This window comes from Delphinus delphis, chromosome 10 (assembly GCF_949987515.2).
Source record: "Delphinus delphis chromosome 10, mDelDel1.2, whole genome shotgun sequence".
Lineage (NCBI taxonomy): Eukaryota > Metazoa > Chordata > Mammalia > Artiodactyla > Delphinidae > Delphinus > Delphinus delphis.
Window position 1 is genome coordinate 56,213,088 of NC_082692.2, and position 23,518 is coordinate 56,236,605.

General features: G+C 54.5%; 2 protein-coding genes across 5 annotated transcripts in view; one reads left to right on the top strand and one right to left on the bottom strand.

Annotated features, from left to right (window-relative positions):
• Nucleotides 1-3: 3 nt before the first annotated feature.
• Nucleotides 4-22,006, bottom strand: PLCD1 (phospholipase C delta 1). Of its 4 annotated transcripts, XM_060022176.1 has the most exons (17): nt 21,883-22,005; nt 16,972-17,154; nt 14,080-14,244; nt 10,691-10,713; nt 10,485-10,606; nt 4,141-4,270; nt 3,808-4,039; nt 3,029-3,230; nt 2,697-2,841; nt 2,471-2,620; nt 2,222-2,380; nt 1,831-1,990; nt 1,519-1,635; nt 943-1,121; nt 718-850; nt 492-641; nt 4-357 (listed from the first exon to the last, which is right to left on the bottom strand). In XM_060022176.1, exons 1-17 carry the CDS (start codon nt 21,914-21,916, stop codon nt 272-274), a joined length of 2,370 nt encoding a protein of 789 aa, XP_059878159.1. In that variant the 5' UTR covers nt 21,917-22,005; the 3' UTR covers nt 4-271. The 4 variants fall into 4 exon arrangements, with proteins under 4 accessions (XP_059878159.1, XP_059878158.1, XP_059878160.1 ...); XM_060022175.1 differs by having other exon boundaries at nt 10,485-10,713; XM_060022177.1 differs by lacking the exon at nt 16,972-17,154 and having other exon boundaries at nt 10,485-10,713; nt 21,883-22,006.
• Nucleotides 17,704-23,518, top strand: part of DLEC1 (DLEC1 cilia and flagella associated protein) — a 104,350-nt gene continuing 98,535 nt past the window's right edge. Inside the window, exons 1-2 of the mRNA XM_060022182.1 lie at nt 17,704-17,772; nt 18,090-18,156. The gene's annotated coding sequence lies outside the window, so the exon portion shown is untranslated. The remainder of the gene's footprint in view (nt 17,773-18,089; nt 18,157-23,518) is intronic.

Here is a 23,518-nt window from a genome sequence, read left to right on the forward strand (position 1 = left end):
CTTATGATTTTTATAAAAACCCTCAACCTAGGGCCCAGCTGGAGGATGGAGCGGGCTGCAGTGTCATTCCTAACGGAATTGAGGACAGCTCCAGGGACTGGGCCAGCTCCTGGGCTCCCGAGAGGCAGCAACACAGACAGTAGGTTGGAGCTGAGGGCAGCGCGGGGCTGCCAGCTCTGAGCGAGAGGTTGGGAGCAGCCCCTGTCCTGCCCCCCAGATGTGGACAGAGGGCCTGGTCCGCTCGGGGCAGCCCTCACCAGACTCCCCGAGCCTAGTCCTGGAGGCCCACTTTCACAAAGAGGGTGGCAGACGGGTGCTGGTCTCCGTTCTTGGACAGGAGGTGAATGTGGCGGTATCCTGGCAGGCGGAGGGGCGGGGAGGGGCGCACAGCGGAAGTTCTGGTCACTTAGGGAGGATGCTTTGAGGAATAGCCGGCCCCTTCCCAAGAGATGCCTCCCCTCGAGTCGTCCCCTCCCTCCACAAACACTCACCCTGCTTGAGGCTGTTCAAGGGGATGGTGCTCTGGCCAATGAAGTCATTCTTGGAGGAGGCATCGTAGTCCTCCACCACAAAGCGCACGAGGGCGAGCTCAGGCACAATCACCTCGAACTCAAACTCTGTGTCCCACCATGGGTTGAAACCTAGGGGTGCAGGCACCATGTCAACAGCATGGACACCAGCTCCAGAAGCTGGGCCCAGCCCAGGCCCAGCACGTACCGTTATTGGTGACCACAGCGGTCTGGTGGCTGGCCACGTCCTGGCCCACGCCATGGATCTCCACGGTCACCTTGGGGTCCACAATTGAATTCTTATTCTTGTTGACTTTTGGCAGCTGCTGCCCTGAGATGACCTGAGGAAAGGCGGGGGACAGTTAAGGGTTCAGGATGGTAGCCAGGGGGAAGGGAGGCCCATGGCATCTGTCCCTCCGGTGGCTGGCCATACCCTGACATTGAGCCGCTTCCGAGCCCACCAGGGCCCCTGAGCCAGGGCACGGGAGTTGAAGGTGGAGTTGGGGTCTCGCAGGAAGGCAGGCTTCAGCACGTACCCACAGGCCCCATTGTCCTGGAATCGGCCCTGGTATACGTCCATCTCTGGCCCAGGTGTCTGGAAGTTCAAGGCCACTACAGGCAGGACAGAGCAGTCACAGGCTGTGGGCTGGCCTCAGGGGCCCCATAGCCCAGCCTGCTTGGGGTACACTGAGGCCCAGAGTCACACGGTGAGGCAGAAGCAGGGTCCAGGATCACTCAATGCCTACTGCCCTCCTGCCACCCTAACTGACCCACCACACCAACCTTGCATTCCATTTCTGGTGCCAGAATTCAAAGGACAAGTGTGCTAACAATGGGATTTCTGACGCTGTATTTGCTGGTGGGGGATATTTCCAGACTGAGATTACCAGCTCCTGAGCCCACAAATCCCTGCATCTGGCTCTGCCTGGGTCCCCAGAGGCTCCTGACCCGTGGCCCTCCAGGCGGAAACCCTCACCCAGGCCTCCTCCAAGCCCCAGCCAGCCCGTACCGATCTGGCAGCCCCCATTCCACATCTCCACAGGGCTGTAGTTGGAGGAATCCGTTCTCCACCCGGCGGGGTAGATCCTGCTCAGGTGACTCACATTGTGGCGGACAAAGCTGTTTCCTGAGGGGGGTGTGGGCGCATTAGAAGCGGAGGCCTCCTGGTGAGTCCAAGCCCCTCCCTACCAGCTCTGTCTGGTAACAGCGTGGGGTGCCAGCTCTGGGTGACGTCCGGAGGGGTGGGAGCCAGTCCTGACCCTGGCCAGCTCAGGTGGTCAGACAGATGGACAGCACCCTGGGGGGACAGGGCCGGGCTCACCTGATTCTTGAAGCAGTCGGAGGGCACGGTTCTCGGAGAAGGATGCCATCTCATAGAAAGCCTGCCCACGGGTGCCAGGACTGGGGAAGCCCAGAAAGTGGACGCTCTTGCAGTAAATGACCATATCTGAGAGCTCCTTTGCTAGTCTGAGCTTGTCCTCCTGGGGGCCATGGGGAGGCCCAAGTCAGATTCAGAGGTTGGGGCAGGTGGGCACTGAGAGAGCCAGAAACCCAGATACAGAGAGAACAGAGAGGGAGACAGAGAGAGGGGGCAGAGGGTCTGAGTGACAGCCACAGAGAACCCGGACAAGACAAATACCCCACAGTGTGATGGAGGGGGATGGTGGGGTAGGGCCCCCCTCCCCTCCTCGCTCCATAGCCCCCGCTCAAACCGTGGACTTGTGCTGCACTTGGTTCCTCACTGCCTCATCCTCCATCTCAGCAGCCTCATCCTCGTCTGACACCACAGTGGCCTCAGGGCTGCCTTCCCCTCCAGGGAGGAAAAGCCCCCCAAGCTTCTTCCCCTTCAGCAAGATCTTCCCCTTCAGTTGCTAAGGGTGGAGGGGCAGCTGGTCAAGACGCAGCGGGCCTCCCGGCCAGTCCCCTGCCCTCTCCTCTGGGCACCCCACCCCATCGGGCACCTCAGGGGAAGGCAGGCTGCTGGTGACCCCGTCCAGTGGCCGATCCAACAGCATGGGGCCCAGGAGGGTGTGCAGGTGTTGCGCCATCACACGCTGCTGCTCCAGGCTGCAGTGGTTCTCCAGGGACAGGATGACGGGGTAGGGGGACACCTGGAGGCCCAAGGGCGGATTAGGAGGGGTGGGTGGGCCCGAGCATCCCCTTCCTCAGGCCCAGAAGCGCGCCCACCTTGAAGGCGTAGTCCCGGATGACCCTGAGCACGTCGCAGAAGAGGATCTTGGAGGTGAAGGTGTAGCCGTGATAGATGACCGGTTCCTGGTTGGGTCCATCCCAGCAGTCGAGCTCCAGGCAGCGGCAGCCTTTGCACAGCGCCCTGCGAGTGGGACGGCGGCTAGGCCCCTCGGTCCCGGCCGGGCCCCGCCCAGGTCCCGCCTGCCCGCCCAGGTCCCGCCTGCCCGCCCAGGTCCCGCTCAGCCCGGCCCCGCCCCGCCCCGCCCCGCCCCATCACGACCAGGTCCCGCCCGGCCCCGCCCCATCATGCCCAGGTCTCCCGGCCCCACCGGATGTAGGCTTCGGTGCTGCTGGGCCCCGTGAGCTGGTCTTCCAGCAGGTAGGTGTTGTGAGAGGACGACACCAGGTAGTGACTGAGCGGCTGGCCCATGTCCTGGTAGACCCGCCGGTGCGCCCGGTTGAAGGCGCTGCCGTCGGCCGAGAGCAGGTACATGAGGAAGCCGTCCTTGGTCATCTGCCGCCGCGCCTTGGCTGGGAGGCGGGAGGCCGGCGCCCGTCAGAGCCCTAGGCTGGCGCCGCCGCTCTGGGGTGAGGGACTCCCCCTCCCCGCACTCACCTCCCCCCTACTCTTCCTGCCTCCCGTCCTGAGCTGGTCCTCGGTACCTCTTGGAAGCGGCTAAGCTCGAGTCTCTTGACCAGACCGTGACTATCCCAGGGTGGGGCCCTGTCTCCTCCTCTGTCCCCCATGCTGTGAGGCCCCCCCTGAGGGCAGGGCCTCATCTCCTCCTTCTCCAGGACTGGGCCCCATCTGATGTCTTAAAGCTTTGTGGCCAGCGTGGGCACAAAGAGGGAGGCAGGAAAAGTGCCTGCTTTTCCAGCCTTCTCTCTCTCCATTTCCTGGGGGAGGAGTCCTCAAATCCCCTGAAGGAGGAACCAAGAGAGGGTCCCTGCCTCCCATCTGCTTTCCTGGGGCAGAGAAATACTGACCAGGGGCTCTGGGCCTGGCTGAGGTGCCCCCTTCCCGCCAGCTCCCTACTCTTGGGCTGCCGTCTCCCCAGGGGTCTCCCCACCCTGTGTGGCCCTGGGACTACAGGTCATAGGCCCTCACCCATCTCGCTGGGCTCGTAGCGCTCAATGAGGGAGAGGGCCAGTGCAGGCCCCGCCGCCTCCTCCCGCTGTTGGTGCTGCAAGAAGACCACTAACTGATCCACCGACAGGGTCTCCCCCGAGCCCGCAGCCTCCTTGAAGGTGAGGTCGATCTCCTTCCTCTGTGTCAATATCTTGTAGAAGGTCTCGATCTCCTCATCCTCCAGGGAGTTTGTCTGAGAGTGGTCACATTCCTGCAGAGCCAGGACGCCAGGTGGGCAGGGTTCAGAGCAGGTCTCGGGCTGCAGTCAAGGACACACTGCCAGGCAGACCCAGCCCTCACATCCTGCCTCACCCTGAAGATCTTTCGGGCATAGCTGTCGTCCACCTGGATGTTGAGCTCCTTCAGGAAGTTCTGCAGCTCCTTGAAGTTCATCTTGTTGTCCTTGTTTTTGTCAGCTTTTCGCAAGCAGGAATGAATCCAGCTGGGCAAGAAGTAAGGAAAGAATCCAGGAGCCCTGGGACCCCCGAGGTCCCAGCCACAGCCATGATTCAAGCTCAGGGTCAACTCCCGGGCCCAGGTGGACTGAGGTCCCCTGTAGACACAGCTCCCCGCAGGCCTGACTTTTGGCATATCCTCATTTCAGAGGGAAGACCTGGTGGCCTCTTTGGAGGAAATGTGACATCCAGTGAAGGAGTCTTTTTCCTGTTTTCTGGCTTTGAACCCTTTCAAAATTTCAAAAACATTTCTTTTCTCACTCTAAAAGGGTTCATTACAGACAATTTAGAAAATGCAGAAAAGTAAATAAACAAAGCCCCCATAATCCTATCACCCAGGGGTAACTACTGTTAACATTTCAAGGTATGTCCCTTTCAGTATATAATTGTTACCCAATTATAGATATCGTATATATCTATATAGCATATAATTATACTATACACTATATAGTATATAGTGCTTTCTGACGAAAGCACTTGAGGCTTATTTAGTAGGAAACAGCAACTTTCAAGCCACTGATCAGAAGGTGGGGACATCACATGCAAAAACAAAGCCGGGATCATGGTGTCATGATTGGGGCACTTAGGCCTCCACTTCTCCATTCCCTCTATCTCTCCCATCAGAATTGACCTTGAGAACTAGAGAAGGAGGAGCTGCACACTACAGTCCACAGAAAACAGAGAGCTAACTATAGAACAAGACAATGGGAGCTCATGAGCACAATGAAAACATGATAGCAGGCTTCAGAAGAAATCACAAAAGAAACAACAACATAAATCATGCCATATAAACTTTTTAAAATTCTGAGGATTAAATAAAGAAAAACTAAAGTCATCTATCTGACAGACTGGAGGAAGCATTTGCAGCAAAGCCTTTGAAGAATTAATTAAAAAGAAAACAGTATGATGACCCTAATAACTAAATGAGAAAGGGATATAAACTGACCTTTTGCAAACATTACTAGTAGTCAAAGTTATTAACAATTTGGAAATGAGATGCAATTTCTTAAACTAAAATTTAGCAACTTAAAAGTATATTACCTAGTGCAGGTAAGGGTGAGGTGAAATGGGCACTCAAATCCATCACGTGGGCAAAAAGTAAATCAGTACAACCCTTAGGAAAGTGATGGAGGGATAGCTGAAGCTTTAACCTGTTACATCAGTTGACTCAGTAATTCCACTTCTAGGAATCCATTGGTAAGGAAATACTTCTAAATACTGAAAGGTTTTATGAACATAGTTCTTTGCAATGTTATTCATAGTGGTGAAGGAAATGAAATGTTTGACACTAAAAGAATGGATCACTAATTTATAGTCCATCCATTCAGTGGAATAGTACACAGTCATTAATAAAGCTGTTTATGGAGACTATACTAACACAGGGAAATAATTATGATATAATGTTAACACAGAAAATGGATACAAATGTATAATCTCCACTATTTTTAGCAAACGCATCATTAGGCAAAATGAAATGCAGCCAGAAAAGATTAAAGATTAAAATTTTATTCTAACCTACCCATATTTTTAAACCTTTATTTATATATATGTATGTTTTATGTAAATATGTGTATTTACATTAAAAAAATTATAGTAGAATTCCAGGTTAAAAAATCAAGTTCAGAGTGGTACACCCAAGCATGAGGTCCCAGTGCCAACTGCTCTTCAGCAGGCTGGGATGGCTTTATGATCTCAAGGTCTGGGCAGCAGAAGCCTGCAGAGGCCATGAGATTGTCCAAGTGCATGCCTGTGCAAAAGGAGTGACTATCACAAAAGTGCCACAGAATTGGGCTTTTAAGAAAGCTCAGGGACTTCCCTGGTGGTCCAGTGGTTAAGACTCTGCACTTGCACTGCAGGGAGCACAGGTTCAATCCCTGGTCAGAACTAAAATCCCACATACCTCGAGGCATGGCCAAAAATAAAATAAATAACAATTAAAATTTTAAAAAGAAAGCTCAAAATCAGGCAGACATAGCCTTGAGAAAAGACACTTAAAAGTCTTTGAAATGCTGAAAAGTACACAGTAAAGGGAGCTAACAGGGTTCAAAATGTGTCCCCCAAAGGAGTTGGATATACATTGGCAATGAATAATCAGAAAATGTAATAAAATAATTCCATACAGTAGCATCAAAATGAATAAAAATACAAATTCTTTTAATACATAACTTATACTCTGAAAGCCACAAAACATTGTTGAAAGAAATTAAAGATCTAAATAAATGGAAAGATACCCCATATTTGCTGATCAGAAAGAAGACTTGATATTGTTTAATGAGAAATACTCTCCAAACTGATCTACAGATTCAACACAATACCTATCACAGTCATGCTGGCTACTTTGCAGAAATTGACAACCCAATCCTCAAATTCATATGGAAATTCAAGGGACCCAAAACAGTCCAAACAATCTTGAAAAAAAAAGAACAAATTTGGAAGACTCACACTTCACGATTTCAAAACTTCGTACAAAGTTACAGTAACTAAAACATTGTGGTTCTGGTGTGAGAAGAGACATTTAGGTAAATGGAAGAGAATTGAGAGTCGTGAAGTAAACCCTCATATTTATGGTCAGTTGATTTTTTGAAGATGGTGTAAAGACGATTCAATGAAGAAAGAATAGTCTTTTCAACAAATGGTGCTGGAACAGCTGTATGTCTACATGCAAAAAAAATGAAGTTGGATCCCTCACCACACCATACACAGAAACTAACTCAAAATGGATCAAAGACCTAAATGCAAGAGCTAAAACTATAAGAAGAAAATATATGAGTAAATGTGACTTTACGTTAGATGTGAGATCAGAAAACACAAGCAACAAAAGCAAAAAGTAAATGAATTAGACTTCACTGAAACTAAAAACTTTTGTGCTTCAGAGAATACCACCAAAAAAAGAAACGAACCCACAGAATGGGAGAAATTATTTGCAGAGCGTATATCTGATAAGAATATTTTTAAAATATTAGAATATTTTTTAAAATATTTAGAATATTTAAAAAAAAAAAACCTGTTACAACTCAATAATAAAAAGACAACTCAATTAAAAAATGGACCAGAGGGCTTCCCTGGTGGCACAATGGTTGAGAGTCTGCCTGCCGATGCAGGGGACACGGGTTCGTGCCCCGGTCCGGGAAGATCCCACATGCTGTGGAGCGGCTGGGCCCATGAGCCATGGCCGCTGACCCTGCGTGCCTGGAGCCTGTGCTCCACAACGGGAGAGGCCACAACAGTGAGAGGCCCGTGTACCGCCAAAAAAAAAATGGACCAGAGATCTGAATAAACATTTCTCCAGAGGAGATATACAAAAGCACATTAAAAAATGGTCAATATCATTAATCATTAGGGAAATGCAAGTCAAAACCACAGTAAGAGACCTATTTAAAAAAGAAATAACAAATGTTGGTAAGGACGTGGAGAAACTGGAACCCTTGTGCACTGTTGGTGGGGATGTAAAGTGGTACAGATGCTATAGGAAACAGTATAGTGGGTCCTCAAAAAAATTGAAAATAGAATTACCATATGATCTAACAATCTGACTTCTTGGTATATACCCCAAAGAATTGACAACAGAGCCTCAGAAAGATACTTGTACACCCATGTTCATAGCAGCATTATTCATGATGGACAAAAAGTGGAAGCACCCTAAGTGTACATTAATGGACAAATGAATAAACAAAGTGTGGTAATATACATACAATGGAATATTGTTCAGCATTTAAAAGGATGGAAGTTCTAACATGTGACAACATGGATGAAACTTGAGGACATTATGCTAAGTGAAATAAGCTAGTGGCAAAATGACAAATACTGTATGAGTCCACTTATATGAGGAACTTAAGAGTAATCAAGTTCATAGGGACAGAAAGTACAACAGTGGTTACCAGGACCCGGGGGAGGGTGGAATGGGGAGTTACTGTTTAATGGGTACAGAGTTTCAGTTTTACAAGATGAAAAGAGTTCTGGAAATGGTTGCACAACAATGTGAATGTACTTAACACTACTGAACTGTACACTTGAAAATGGTTAAGATAGTAAATTTCATGTTATGTATATATTACCACAATTTAAAATTAAAATAAATAGATCCATAAAAAAAGAACTTTACAACAACAAATGGGCAAAGGATCTATTGAATAGCTGTTTCTCCAAAGAGATATGCAAATGGCCAATAACCACATGTAAAGATGCTCAACACCGTTAGCTATCAAGGAAATGCAAATCAAATGTGAACCACAAATGCAAACCACAGTGAAATGCCACTTCAAACCCACAAGGATGGCTATAATAAAAAAAAAAAGGCAGATAATAGCAAGGGTTAGTGAAGATGTGAAAAATCAGAACTCTCAGACACTGCTGGTGGGAATGTAAATTTCCTCTTTGGAAAATAGTTTGGCATTTCCTCAAAAGGTTAAATATATAGTCACCACAAGACTCAGAAATTCTAGGTATATACTCAAGAGAAATGAGAACATATGTCCACACAAAAACTTATACACAAATGTTCCCAGCAGCATTATTCAGAGAAGCAGAAACCCAAATGTCCATCAACTGCTGATTGGATAAGTAAAATGTGGAATGGCCACACGGTGGAATACTATTAGGCAAACAGAAGGCATGAAGTACAAACACATGCTACGACATGGACGAACGTTAAAAACATTATGCTAAGTGAAAGAAGCCAGTCACAAGAGACTGTATGATTCCATTTATATAATAGGTCCAGAAAAGACAAATGTATAGAGACAGAAAGTAGATTAGTGGTTGTCTAGGGCTGGGGGGTTGTGGGGAAATGGGGACTGCTAAAGGGCATGGGGTGTCTTTTGGGGGTGATGGTTGCATAACTCTGAATACACTAAAAAGATGGACTTGTACACTTTAAGTGGATGAATTATATGGTATGTGAACTATATGTCAATAAAGCTGTCATTTAAAAAGAAAAAAAGGAGCCGGTGCTGGTTCCACCCTAATCCTACATACCAGAAGGCTGATCACTTTGAACCATAGACTACTGTGTTGCTGTGCACCTGGACTTTGAAGTGAATTTGTTTCAAGCCCGCAGGCTGGCCTGCACACCGGGACTGGGGGAACGTGATGACTCCCCAAAGAGTGGCACAGGATATGGGGGCAAGTGGGAGTGTATCATGGCCTCCCAAACTCCCAGAGGAAAAAAATGCAGTTAACTCTAGGAAACATTAAAATATCTGAGACTAGGTCTCCCACTGAAGCAGGCAGCTCCCCTCAGCCTCCCCACTCCATGCTGGTTACCTAGGGGGGATGAGGGACTTCAGGGGGCTGCACTGTTGTCTGGCCCTTGGGTCAGAGTAGACCAAAGAGGGCTCCAAGTACCCTCCCTGCTTCCTTTGTGTTCTCCCAAATTCATATGTTGAAGCCCTGACCCTCAATGTGATGTATTTGGAGATGGGGCCTTGAGAGACTTAGATGAGGTCATGAGTGGGGGCCTCATGATGGGATTAATGCCCATAAAAGAAGAGACACCAGAGGGACTTCCCTGGTGGTGCAGTGGTTCAGAGTCCGCCTGCCAGTGCAGGGGACACGGGTTCGAGCCCTGGTCCAGGAAGATCCCACATGCCACGGAGCAACAAAGCCCGTGCGCCACAACTACTGAGCCTGTGCTCTAGAGCCTGCAAGCCACAACTACTGAGCCCGTGTGCCACAACTACTGAAGCCCGCCTGCCACAACTACTGAAGCCTGTGCGCCTAGAGCCTGTGCTCTGCAATAAGATAAGCCACCACGATGAGAAGCCCGCGGACTGCAACAAAGAGTAGCCCCCGCTCCCCACAACTAGAGAAAGCCTGCGGGCAGCAACGAAGACCCAATGCAGCCAAAAATAAACAAACAAATAAATAAATTTATCTTTAAAAAAAGAAAAGAAAAAAAGAAGAGACACCAGAGATCTTGTGCTCTCTCTCTCTCTCTGCCATGTGAAGACAGTGAGAAAGAAGGCAGCCATCTACAAGCCAGGAAGAGAGCTCCCACCAGAACCCGATCCTCTGGCACCCTGACCTTGGACTTCCAGCCTCCAGAACGGTGAGAAAATTAATTTCTGTTGTTTAAGCCACCCAGTCTATGGTATTTTGGTATGATGGCCCAAGCTGCGTGTCTTCCATACCCAGGTTGTCCTGGGGACGACCATAGCCAGTACCCACCCGCTGGGCCTGGACCCACTGCCACCAAAAGGATACTGCCGCAGCTTCTGCTGCTGGTCCATGGAGCCCGAGTGATGGACGATCTTGCGCAGGCCCTGCACCCAGTGCTGGGCTTCGGTGGGCGATGGGGCGATGAGGTCTAGAGTATTGCGCTGGTCCTTGAAGACGATGGAGAAGCAGCGGTCCTCAGGCACGTCCCGGGCAAACTTCTCCAGGCCCTCTGAGCGGCGCCCCATCCGCACCTCCTGAATGTCCTCGATGGAGACTGCAAGAAGAGGGTGGAGGTGGGCAGAGAGAGCCGTGAGGGGCAGGAAGATGGGCAGAGCGGGGGACAAAAAGAGGCTGAGGTGGAGAAGGAACGAGACACAGCTATAGCGTGCACATGGAAACGCCCAGGCAGAGAGAGATTGACTTTAGGGTGGGAAGGGCACCTAGGGTCCCAGGCCTCCTGTTTCTGTACTGGGAGGAAGCAGGGCCCCTGGGAGAGGAGTGGGGCAGGGCAGGGCTCTCATACAGAGATAGAGACCATCCTGGAGCTTGGGGCCTGTGACGGAGAGGAGGCCACACACTCTCCTGTTGTGCTTGACTTTGGGCCCTTCGCCTCCCTCAAGACAGCCATGGGAGCCTCCAGGCCCCTCTCCTGACAGAGGGGGAAGTGCTTGTGTCAGGGGAGCAGCCAGGGCCTTGCCCTGCATGAATCTGTGTGTCCTGATCTCAGGGAGCCCCTTGGCAGGAATGGTGCTCCAGGATCCCAAGAGGTAGACTGGAGGGTGCCCCTGGGGGTCTGAGATGACATCATTCTGCCCTTGGGAACCAGGGATGGGGGCTGTCCTGTCACAGCCCAACCTTCCAAGCTTTAGGGAGCAGCAAGGCCCTGCTCACCTGCCTGAAACCCCAAGGTGCCCTCCCTGGCCTGGCTGGGAGGGGCTCATGCTGGGCCTCCCCGCATCAGGAGCCAGGCTCTGCCCCTGCCCCTGCCCCATCGCCATCCCCATCCTGAGCCATCCACGTCCATCTTTCCTGGGTCTAGACCAGCTCTGGCTGAGAGCCTGCCTGTCCTTCCCGGTGGTGGCCTCCTGGCCACCTGCAGGCCCCAGATGTGTGGCATGTGCCTGTCCGGGAAGCAGGCTCTGAGGTGTGAGACACGCGAACCCTGGGCCATGTGGGATGCAGGGGATATCCCTGCTGAATCGCTCCGCTCACAACCTCCCGTGTCCCTCTAGGTCCCACACCAGCTGTAGCTGCCCCAGGCTGGGAGTGGAAACGGGAAGCCTGGGCAGCGGAGAAAGAATCCAGACGCCTTCCCTGCTGATGATAATCCTTGTCTGCCTATGGGAACCAGAGCTGAGGGAGGCTAGTGGCGTCGGGATGGGGGCAACTTGCGGACCAGGAAGCAGAGGCAAAGAGAACTGGGGACTGCTCCCCACCCCCATCTCCTGGCCTCAGTTTCCCCGGGGGGGGGGCACAGTGGAGGGCAGTCTCACTGCTCACTTAGAGGAGGGAAGCAGCCCGATGGGCATGCTCAGCCCAGACCTGTCTCTGGGTCTCTGACATGGAAAAAGCCCTCTTCCAGCCATGCTCCTCACCGGAGCGCACCTGGTGCCCAACCCCCAACCTGTCGCCCCTGTGGCCCCTCCTGTCAGGGTGCAGCCCCCTCACTCACGGCCCTTCCTTGTTCTTGCCCCTGCACCTTTGCTCACACTGGGTCTGCTGCCCGGGAGGTTCCTCTTGCCCTTGTGCTCCCAGCTGTGCCGGTATGAGGTTCCCAGCTCACCAGCTCAGGTCTGGAAAGGCCCACATCTCCCACTCCTCAGTCTGCCCCCTGCCCACCCCCGCCAAGTGCTTGGCTCACACTGGGAACCATGCACGTGTACTGGCTGGGGGGTGGGCTCCCAGGAGTCCCCAGGGCTCAGACAGTATGATGCCCCATTCCCACGGTGCCGCCAACCGCCAGCGTCTAACAGGAAACCCCATATCAGGGCAGAGGCCTGTGAAGGAACCTGGCTGGAGCCACAGACAGAGGCAAGGGCTAGGTCACTCCTGTGTTACGTGGCCAACAGGCACGCAGGGTAGTTTCCTGAGAGCGCTTCAGGCTCCATCCCCTCCCACCCTGCCCTGCCCTGCTCAGACCTCCCATGGCCCACTGCCCCCAGGACCCAGCCGGGCTCTCCGCATCGGACCCTGCTCCTGTCCTGCCTCCCCTCTGACCTGCCACAGGCAACACCTTCTCAGGTTTCTGTCCAGTGTCCTGGGGCCTGGCAGACCCTTCCTGAGACACCCTCAGTGGGCTGCCCCTCCCTTTTCTCCTGCCCCCTTCCCACCTGGGCCCTGTCAGCTGTGTCTGGTCTCACTCCCCAGAGACCTGCCAGTGGGCTGACCCTGCCTGCACCATCTCTACAGCCGAGGGCAGGTGAATGGGTGAGGGATTTCCAGGGACTTGGACCGTGTGAGAAATCCAGCTGCAGTGATCCTTCTGTACCCCCAGCCACACATGGTTATTTAGATATAAATTAGTTATAAAGTTCAGTAAAATTAAGAATTTGTGGGATTTCCCTGGCGGTCCAGTGGTTAAGACTCCACACTTCCAAAGCAGGGGGCTCAGGCTCAATCCCTGGTCGGGGAACTAAGGTCTCACATGCCGTGCAGTGGCACAGCCAAAAAAAAAAAAAAGAATTCATTTCCTCAGTCACACTAGCCACAGTTCAAGTGCTCAATGGCCACAAGTGGCTAGTAACTGACATATTGGACAGCACAGATACAGGACATTCCCATTATCATAGAAAGTTCTTTTGGATAGCTTTGGTCTAAAATTTTCCCACCAAGTAAAGGTGCAGAGGGAACCTCTCATTTTACAAGATTCTTAGGGCATTCTGTGTAAAAGGGCAGGAGCAGTGGCAGAACTTTCTTCCTAAGACCTTGCAGGAGGCACTCTCCATCTGCAGGCCTGAGCTTTGGCGTCTTGGACCTTTTCTAAAGCTTCCAGAAAGCCCTCAGGTCCACAACCCCAAGGGAGCTGCCCAGCCAAGGCCTCTCTGTGCAAGTCCCAGCCCTGCTCCACCCCAGGCTCTCTTTCTGGTCCCAGCCCAGGGAGGAGCTGCCTCCTGCAGCCCCACCTCACATCCTGGCCACTGCTACCTGGAAGGGCCTTATCTGCCCCTGGACTTTGGGCCTCACCACACCTGGGCCCCAGTCCTCCCTCCTTCCCTCCTTCCCACAAATGTCCGGGTGGTTACCTGGGAATTCAGGCAACACTGTCTAGCTCCCTCCCTACTTGGGAGCCCGGCTTTCCCCATCTGTGGTCATGGCTATGGAGTCCCACCCCCAAAAGGCTTGAGCATGTCCATCTGTGGTCCTTGGTCCATGACTGCCCTCTCTAGCCCAGGCTAGGCCTCAGTTTCCCTATCAGTGATTTAACTGGCTCCTCTCCCCAACCCTGGCCGGGCTGTTTCCCCATATCTGGTCCTGTTTGCATGACCAACCTCTGCCCCGCCAGGCCAGGCCTCAGTTTTCCTACCTTTGGTCCTGGTCCACGACTGACCTCCAGCCCCACCCCACCCTAACCAGTGTCAGTTTCCCCAACCAAGCGCAGGTGCAGCACCCTGCCCCTCCCCCTGCAGCCCAGGGCACTCACACAACTGGGACTCTGGGGTCCGCATGACCTTGCGGGACTCCTGCCAGATGGTCTTGCAGTCCTCCTGCAGCTTGTAGAATCGTTCTCTCCGCCATGAGTTGGACTTCACCTTCAAGAGTTGGCTGCCCTTCAGCAGTGCCTGTAGGTCCTTGTCATCCTGTAGACCTAGGGGGCAGAGCTGGTAAGATGCTACCTCCTCTAGGGTCCCTGCTGCCCCAGGCCCCATGCTGGCCATGCCCACCACTGGACCCTCTCAGCCCATTTTTCACCAGCCTCATCCTCAGCCCTCTGTTCACTTCTCCCTCCGTCACCCTTGTTCCAACCTGATTCTGGAGCCCTGTCTTCTCCAGGAAGGCATCTGTGTTGCCAGCTGAGGCCACGTAAACCTTTGGACACCCACCCACTCAAGGCCACACTTTATACACTATGACCTGCCACCCACAGCTGAATGGACAAAGAGAGGGCAGCTAATTCAAGAACACCTGGTTCGTGGGTGACCAGACCCCTAGGAAATGGCCTGGCTCTGAAAGACTTAGTGGGCTTCTCCTAGGGGTCAGAGTGACCTGAAGGAAGCTGGGACCAAAAGACCACCCTAGCCTATCACCCTGGCCACATGGAGTCCAGCAGCCAGCTCTATTCAGAGCCGATGGACTACCTCACCTCACTTCTGGCCCCAAAACAAAAACTCTGTGGCTTTTCAGCAGTCTTTATCCTTCTGCTCCAGCAGAGTGGTGGCATCAGGGACCGTGTGGGTCCAGTCTGAGGGGCCTGTGCCTAGGCCTGTAGGCTTTTCCTTTCTGAACCCAGATCCCCAGCCCCTGATGTGCTCTCCCAGTTTATCCATGACCCCACTCCCTATGCCCCAGCCAGCCTCCTCCACACACACTCAGGACCTACAGAATCTTCTGGACCACTTCCCCGGGCCTCAGCCACCCACCCCCTATCCCTCCCCAATCTCCTGCTTCCAGTGGAGACACAGCCACGTGCTAACAGCCTCCCACACCCATGGCTTCAGGAAACCTCCTTCCCTCTCTGTGCCTCTGTTCCCCCAACAGCACTGAGTAAGGAGGTGTCTCAAGACCTCCTCAGAGGTGACAGTCTGATGTGACCTTCCCCCACCTCGGTCCCAGCTCTCTCCACCCCCTGCCTTAGTGTCAGCAGTTTCCCTCCAGCCCCAGGGGAGGCCCATTGAGGGAGGAGAGGGCTCCTGCAGGATGTCCTCAACTGGTGGCTGTGTCTGTGGGGCCCAAGACAGAGGCCGGGAAGGGTAGTTCCCAGCCGCCGGAGGAGAGAGCAGCCTCAGCTCAGCTGGGGGATCCCACTGTCCTTTCCGAGGCTGAGGTCAGCTGGCGGGGGGTCATCTCCTTACCCTCTGGCTTCTGGCTGTACCGCCCCTCCCCGGCTAGGGCATTAGGACAAGCCACTGCATGGCACAGATGGGGGGAGGGGCGGCGCACAGGGGCGGAAGGTGAGCCCCACCCTCTGGTTCTGGAAAAGGCTGTGAGCAGATGACATGTTCATCCTGTCCTGGAGCCAGACTGCGGCCCTGTCTGCGGTCAGGCAGAGATAAGTCCCCTGGTTGCCGACATGGCTTCCAGAACACAGACCTCGGTCCCAAGGTGGGTCTTGATATTAGTGGCCCTCCAGGCCGCTGGGCGACCTAAGCAGACACCTCCATCTCTGAGCCTCATTTGAGGCCCTTTTGTTTCTGAGGCCTCTGGGCTGCCCGCCCCCCGTCCCTTGCTCCCTTAGCACCCAGAAGGTCTATGGGCCCTTCGCTCAGCCCCACTCACTCAGCTGAAGCACCTTCTCCTCCTGCGGGAGGGTGGTGCTGAGGGGCCGCTGAGCTCAGGGGCCCCTGGGTCGACCTTGCAGCCTCACCAACCTGCCCAGGCTAGTGGCACATATGGGGAGTGCAGAGGGGCTACAGTGCTAATAGGAGGCTGGCGGTGGGGGCGGTGCCAGGAGCCCTGTCCATGTACCTAGGGTGAGGCCTCATGGAAACAAACTGAGTCTGGGACTCACAGCAATACACAGCTACACAGATATAGCCACACACATACACAGTCACACACACCACACCACTGTACTCATCACACACTGCCATACACAACCGGGAAGAGACAATGGGCCACACACGGTGACACATATTATTACATGGAGTCACACACAGCCACACAACGTACAGTGCCAGAACGTCATCGTCGTCATAATAATAGCAGTCACCATAATAATAATAATAGTTCATGTTTGAATAAGATCCTGTTCTTAGCACATGTATTTAATCCCTTGAACAACCCTGTGAGGAAGGCACTATCATTGTTCCCATTTTACAGATGATGAAACGGAGGCTCAAGGAAGTTACATGGTAGAGTCGGGACTCAGAAGCTTGCCCACAGGGCCAATGCTAGAAAACATTACCTTATACAGCCACCTCTCAGGGGCATGCTGCCACAAAGAGTAACAGCAGAACACCCACAGAACACACACACCATAACAGAGATGACAGAATCAGTCACCTGGGTCACCCACAGTCACACATGGTACACAGCATCACCCTGGATCACACACTGTCACACTGGTGTCACTTGGTTACACAGCATTGCATATCATTATTGCTGCACAGTGGCCCCCACTACCATACAAGTGACAGAATCACCACTAGGTTTGTAAACAGGATGGTTTGGGGGTGGCAAGGCGCAGGGTAACCAATCCCCGCCCCCATTACTCACTCCACATGCCATGCCCGCAAACACAGCCCCACCGTGGGTCACACACTCACAGAACTATACAGGTCCAGTCCCCGAGATCAGGAACATACAGTCTGAGTCCTGTCCCAGCTGCCTTCCCAGCCTCCGCAGATCTCGGGGCGGGGCGCCCTGCATCCCTTACCCAGCCTCTGCTCATTGAGAGCTGCCACCTCGAGGCTCTGCTCCTGCAGGTAGAGCTCTCTGGAGCGGCTCTGGCTCCGGCTTCGGCGCCTGACCCCCAGGCACTGCATGACGTTCCGAAGTGCCCCCGTCGCCCGCTGAGCCTGGCCCGGGACAGTGTGGCGTCCAGAAGGCAGCCCTGGCCCTAGGAGCGGAACGGCCTCCTTAGAGTGGAGCAGGGGCGGAGACCTGGAGTGGATGGGCGGGGCTAGAACCCGTGGGGGCGGGGCAGTGAAGGGTCGGGCCATGGCTCTAGAGGCGGGGCGATACAGAAAATCTGGGCTGAAGGGGCGGGGCCATACCCTAGGAGGCAGGGACAGTTCCCGAGGGGCAGGACCGATGCCCCCAGGAGGTGCGGCGAGAGCGGAATCAAGGCGGGGAGAGAAGGAGGAGGAACCGGGGCCGGGAGGTGAAGTGGGACAAATCCATAACCCGGGAAGAAGATCAGTGGTGAAAGTCAGAGCCCAGAAAGCGGATTGGGGTGGAGCCAGAGCCAAAGAGATGGGGAGCGGGAGGAGCCGAGTCTGCGAGGCGACGTGGGGCAGAGGTAGCCAGGAAGACGGCCGGGGGCGGAGCCAGGGCCCAGGGGACAAACCGGGGGAGGGTCCCTCACTGCAAAGGCCTTTTGTTTTCCGGCAGGGAGGGGCGGAACCTCGACTGTGGAGGCAGTCCTACCAGGGGGCGGAGCCTGAGCCGCGAATTCTAAACGCTCAGCTGGAGGCCTGGCAGAGGACTGGAGGGCTGGGCAAGATTGAGCCGGGAGGTAAGCCCGGCCGGGCGGCAGCCTGGGCTGCAGAGTCTAGCGGACAACCGGGTGGGGCGGGATAGGAAGGAGCCGGGGATGGAGCCCGGGCCGGACAGCGGAACCCGCCAAATATTTTACCTCAGTTCCTCAACGAATCCACTGTGACTCAACGGGCTGTTGCCTCCCATGTAAACCTCAGGGAGGCCTGTTTCCTTCTCTGAGAGTTCCGCTACCTGAGTGGGATAATCTCCAAGGCTCCAAATGCGAATGGAATTCTTGAAAAAATGCTAGTCTTAAAAATGAGTCCATTAACACAGGCTTGCTTTGATAAATAGATGAGGAGGACTCCAACTCCATATGAAACTGTGCTGCCAGTGTGCTCGGAACAGTGGGCCCTTTCATGTAAGTTACGTCTTGCTTTTCATTCACCCAGCAATTATTTATGGAGCCCCTACTGTGTGCCAAGGTCAGGACACCACCCAGAGGCCTGATTCACTCCTCTCTTTTACTCTCCGCCTCTGAATAGTTCCTTCACTCGCCTCACCGCAGCTCCAGTCACCAGCATTGACAGTGAGTCACTGGCAAAGCCAGTTATTAGCACAGACAAGCACAGCAATAATAACAAACTGAAGTGCAGAGCAACTTGCCTAAGGTCACACCTCGGAGAAAAATAAATCAGGAGAATGTGTGTTAATGTAGGTGAGCTGGAATATGGGCACAGAAATATTGTTCTTCATTTGGAGCTGAGGGAGCTGATTGTAAGGGGAACCTCTGTTTTAGAGAAACCACGTGATGGTTTAATCAGAGGGCCAAGGACTCCCCGAGGACCTATGGATAGAATCACATCTCAATACAATTTGCTTCCTTTGAATTCTTATGTATTTTATTTTATGTATTTTATTTTATGCATTTAAAAACATGATCCTGAGAAGGGGTCCACAGGCTTCACCTAACTGCCAAAGTGGTCCAGGGCACAAAAAAGTTAAGATCAGTGTGGATCAGTGTGTGTCTGTGTTGTGTGGGCATGGAATCCCAGGGACAGACAGCTTTGAAACATAATTGAGGAGGGTAGCGGTCTAGCTACCCCAAATTGCTATGATGGATCTGGAACCGTTATCTCTTGGGGGTACTGGCTTCTTTGCCAACCTAGAATTCCTTTGCCCACTAGTGCTTTATCCTCACAACATCCCCTATCAGTAGGTATTGCTTTCCCGTGGATGAGAAAACAGGCCCAGACAGGCAAAGGGACTTGCTCAGGGTCACAATGTAAGTAGAGGCAAAGCTAGGACTGGAACCCAGGTCTAGGACTGCAGCCCAGGTCTCCTGGGACCAAGATGAGGCCCCTCTTACACCCTACCTTGCACTTTTACTAATGCCAGGTTTTACAGTGGGGCGGGAGGGATTCAGTGTTTCAATAGTTAGTGTAGGTGGAGGTGGATGTGTTCAGTGAGGGGAGAGCTTTGGGAAGTTAGGTCTTTTTGGGTACATCTGGGGACCTGCTGGAGAAGCCAGTGCAGGCCTGGCTAGAATGGAGCAAGCAAAGGAAGCAGGGTAGGGAAGGAGGCCAGGGGACTACAGTGTCAGTCTGAGGGGTTCAGAAGCACCAGAAGGAGCCCCTGATTCTTCTTTTTTTTTTTTTTTTTGGCCTCACTGCATGGCTTGCAGGATCTGAGTTCCCCGACTAGGACTCAAACCCCGGCCCCTGGCAGTGGAAGCATGGAGTCTTAACCACTGGACCGACAGGGAATTCCCCAGGAGCCCTTTGATTCTTAAGGGTTCTGGTCACTTTTTTCCTGGTTAGGGACTACCTTATTCCCCCTCATCTCACAAAGTACTCACATGACGTGGTCACTTGGGGGATGGGCCTCCTGTAGGAACATTGTACCTGCTGGTATTAGGCACTGTTCTCATTATTGCCTTGTATGTGTTAGCTCATTCAATCCTTACTGCAATTCATGAGGGAGGTAGTGTTCTTATCCCCCATTTTACAGATGAGGAAACTGAGGCACCAGGAAGTCAAGGGATTTGTCTAAGATGAAAAAGCTAAGACTTGACCCCAGGTAGTCTACTTCCATAATCCATGTCTGTATACTACAGTGCCTCTGCATGCATCTGGGGCGAGGACAGAAGGGACATCTCTTATCTAGGTGGCCCCCATACCCCCCCAGGCCAATGGAGGGAGCCTTTCTGCAGCAGACCCCCAACTGCCCAAGCCAGAAAGTGTGTCCAGTGCTAGAGGACCCGAAATATGAAAGAGATGCAGACTCTCCAGTGGAAGTGTGAACAACCTGGAACAGCACAGGGCACAGTGACTACACCCTTCCACCACCAGTTCTCCTTGACAGATTCTTGCTTGCCGATACGGTTTGCAGGGGGAACAAAAGGCAGTTAAGGGACATAATTTTGGGTGATGAGCTAGAAGCAGCAGGGCCTTCAGGGAGACAGCTTGGGATCGCACTGTTCTTGCCAGCTCCGCAGGAAGAGCTGGACTGTCAGGCACTTGGGAGGCAGGTCTCAAACACGATGGACCAGGGCTGCCAAGCCCATGCCACAAAACTGGGAGGCGCTGAATGAGCCTCCACGTGGCTTCCTCTCCAGGGAAGATACCAGGGCTGCCCAGGGACAGAGACCGGGCAAAGGCACAGATGCCTGAGGATGCAGGCCATTCTAACATGAGCTGAGGCTACAGCTGTAGCCAGAGGCGATCAGAGGGCTTGTAGGAGGTCTGAATGTGAAGCTGGCACGGAAGAGGTGGCAGTCTGCAGGGTACACAGCACTAGCTAAGGGATGATGAGAGAGAAAGCAGAGATCTCTACTGTGATCCTCTGAGCTGCCCAGCCACCTTTCCTGCCAGGGTGGCAGGAGCACTGAGACACCTCTGTCCTGAGAGGAGAAGAGGGAGCCCTGGAAAGGGCAGGGATCCCATGACCCTGAAGGAGTTTGCCTTGAGGCTACTTGTGTGAGGGTAACAGCTCTGGGCACTGAGCAAGGTCTCTCTGGGCCATGGGGACCAGATCTGAGACAACCAGGAAAATGAGACAGACTGGGCACTGGCTGAAAGGAACGTCTCCGAGTGTCCCTGAATTCCAGAGGGTCTCTAGTGGACAGCTGGAGGGCTCTGGCTTTCTCTTTCCCTTCTATTATATCCATGCATGGTTTAGGTGGATAGGTGGTGGGCACTAAAGGACTCCAGAGGTACTAGAAAACAGAGGGAGATCGGGTTAAGCGGTGATTGGTGCAAGAGAGGCAGGGTTTGCTGAGCTGGCAGATGACCTGGGGCGCAGGAGGGCAAAGCACGCTAAAAGTGGGTGAGTCCCCAGGCTGGAGCAAAGAGATTCCAGGTCCAGGTTGGGGGCCCCCGTGCAGCTAGGAGACCTCCAGTCCCTGCAGTCCAGAGCCCGCGGCTGCCCTCTCTCCTGGAGAGACAGCTATAGGGCAAGGAGCTGGCCCAGACTGTTTCCCGGTCGGTCGGAGAAGACAGAGCTCGGCTGGACAAAGGGGGGTAGCAGCAGGCAGTTAGAGCTGAGACTCAGGCCTGTCCGGCCAGGAGGGTGCGCAGATGGGGGCGATCGGGCTGCCCCTCCCAGTCCGGGCGTCGCTGACTAGGATTTCTGCGCTGGGCAGTTACTGCGGCGCGGCCCGACCTCACCTCGCAAACCTCCTCGCGCCAGCCTTCCCACCCCGCCACACCTACGCTGCCTGACGCGGTCCAGGCACGCCTGGGCTTTGGGGAGCCTCTCTGGGCGGCCCGGACTGGGCGAAGATAACTCGGTTATTCGTGGATGCTGGTTCCTTTCCTCCTCGGTCCCTCCGAGCGCGCCGGACCCTGGAGCCCACCCGTCCGTGACTAGGATAGGGAGAGGGGGAGTCCCCGAGGCGGCAGGGCCGGGGGAGACTCGCACCCTTCTCCCCACCGGCCGGGTCTGGGGAACAAGCCTGGAAACGCCCAGGGTTGCGCCCGGCAGTCCCGGGTGGAGATTTCCTCCGTGCGACAAAAGGGACGAGGGGCGGGCCCGGGGCGGGGCGGAGAGCGGCCGAGGAACCGGGGGTCCCCCATCCTGGGCCGGGAACGGCTTTCCTCGAGGTCGGCCCAGGCGGGGTCCCCCCGCGAGCCGGCCGAGTACTCACCGTGCAGGGTCAGGAAGTCCCGGCCCGAGTCCATGCCCGACGGACGGCGCGGCGGGAGGGGGGCGCCGCGGGACACTCGTCCGCAGCGACAGCGCGGGCGGCCTCGGGTCCGAGAGGAGTGCAGGGGAGGGCCCCGAATGGAGTGAGGAGGGAGGACACCGGAGGTGCTCCCGGGACTCCGTTCCGCCCCCCGCCCGCCCGCGCCCCCGCCCCCGCCCCCTGGGCCCTCCAACCAGCGCCTCTCCCCGCCCCTCCTGGGGGTTGGGGAGGAGAGCAGAGGTGGGGACCGGGAAGCCGGGCCATCCCTGGCCCAGGCCTGTGGGCGCGTCCCGGCCAGAAATAGCCGGATCTCTCTGGCTTCCTCAGCCACCGCCACCCACAGGCCGCGGACCCTGTCATTATCGCCTGCGGCCCGGCCCCACTCCCTGCCTGTGGGCGCCTCGCCGGGGTTGGGGTGATGCACGAAAGAATCTGGAGTCCTTCTGGGGCAGGGACCGCGTAACGTTCGACGCCCAGCCGGGCTGGTGCGAAAGGGAGCCTCGGAGTCCAGGCGCCAGCCGCTGCTCCCCGGATGTCTGCTTTCCCTTCTGCAAAATGGGTGCACGGACGCGAGTGAGGAGGTCCTTGGAGAGGCATGCCTGGACCTAGTCTGGAGAAGGGTCCCCTCCCGGCTCGCTGGGAAGTTTCTAACCCCAGAAGTGCCCTTGGCAGGGGGCTGGGGCGGAAGCCGTAAAACTTAGAGCAGGTAGGTGCAGAGAGCTCTCCTTTGAGCCCCTCACACCCCAAACTCCTGGCGATCTCCAGGGTACCTTCTTTGGGTGGCCTCCCAAGGGGCTGTCTGGACAAGGGGTCCCTAATGGACCCCCCCACATACTCCCACCATCAATTCTTGCAATCCTGACACCCTTTTTATAGGTACCCAGAGACCTCCAGGGGAAGTCCTGGGGGATCCTGGAAGGATCCTGCTGCCCACCAACTTTTGGGAAAGGCCCTTGGGAGAGCCCCCAGAAGACCTCCCAGGATGCGGGGTACTGAGCCCACCAGTGAATCTTGCTGGGCTGATAAAACCAACATGAGAGTCTGGCAGAACCAGTTGGACCCCAACCCCTCCCCCTCCCAGTACAAGCAGGCCTAGGTGTCCTTGAATACCTCATGAAGGGATGTAACTAGCTAGAGAGCAAGTCTTCCCATCCTGACAGTTGAGCCTGGGTCAGGACTTTGGAGAGGCTCCCGCCCTCTGTATGTCTCCCCTATGCAGAAGGGGGCTGCCCTCTGTCTGGCACTCTCCCCAGTGGGCCTGCCCTCCAGCAGGAGCAGCCCTTGCCCCTGGCAGGCCTGTCCAAACCCTCCTTGCTTTCCCTTCTGCTCAAGGATAAACAAGTCCACACAAGGCCTCCCTGTGGAGCCCCAGCCTGGGGACAGGGAGGATGAGGGGTCCTTTCTCTGTCCTCACTCTCTCTCCCAGGCCCGGACGCCTGTCTCCAGGACTGCCCTTTGGGGGCCTCCTCTGGCCTTGGGGCTAGTCCTGGGACCTCTGACATCCCCGGGGGCCTGCAGGCCCCTCTACTCAGCAAGTTAAGCCTCCTCAAGTCCTGCTCCTCTTCCCAGGCAGAGACACAATGGAACTCTGACACCA

Bases quoted from the DNA above. Each gene is read 5' to 3' on its own strand.
- PLCD1 (XM_060022175.1), bottom strand. From the start codon at position 21,916: ATGGACTCGGGCCGGGACTTCCTGACCCTGCACG. The intron at 10,714-14,079 runs GTGAGTGCCCTG...CTCTTCTTGCAG, and splicing joins GACCCCAGAGTCCCAGTTGT to TCTCCATCGAGGACATTCAG. The intron at 1,991-2,221 runs GTTTGAGCGGGG...CATGGCCCCCAG, and splicing joins AAGTGCAGCACAAGTCCACG to GAGGACAAGCTCAGACTAGC.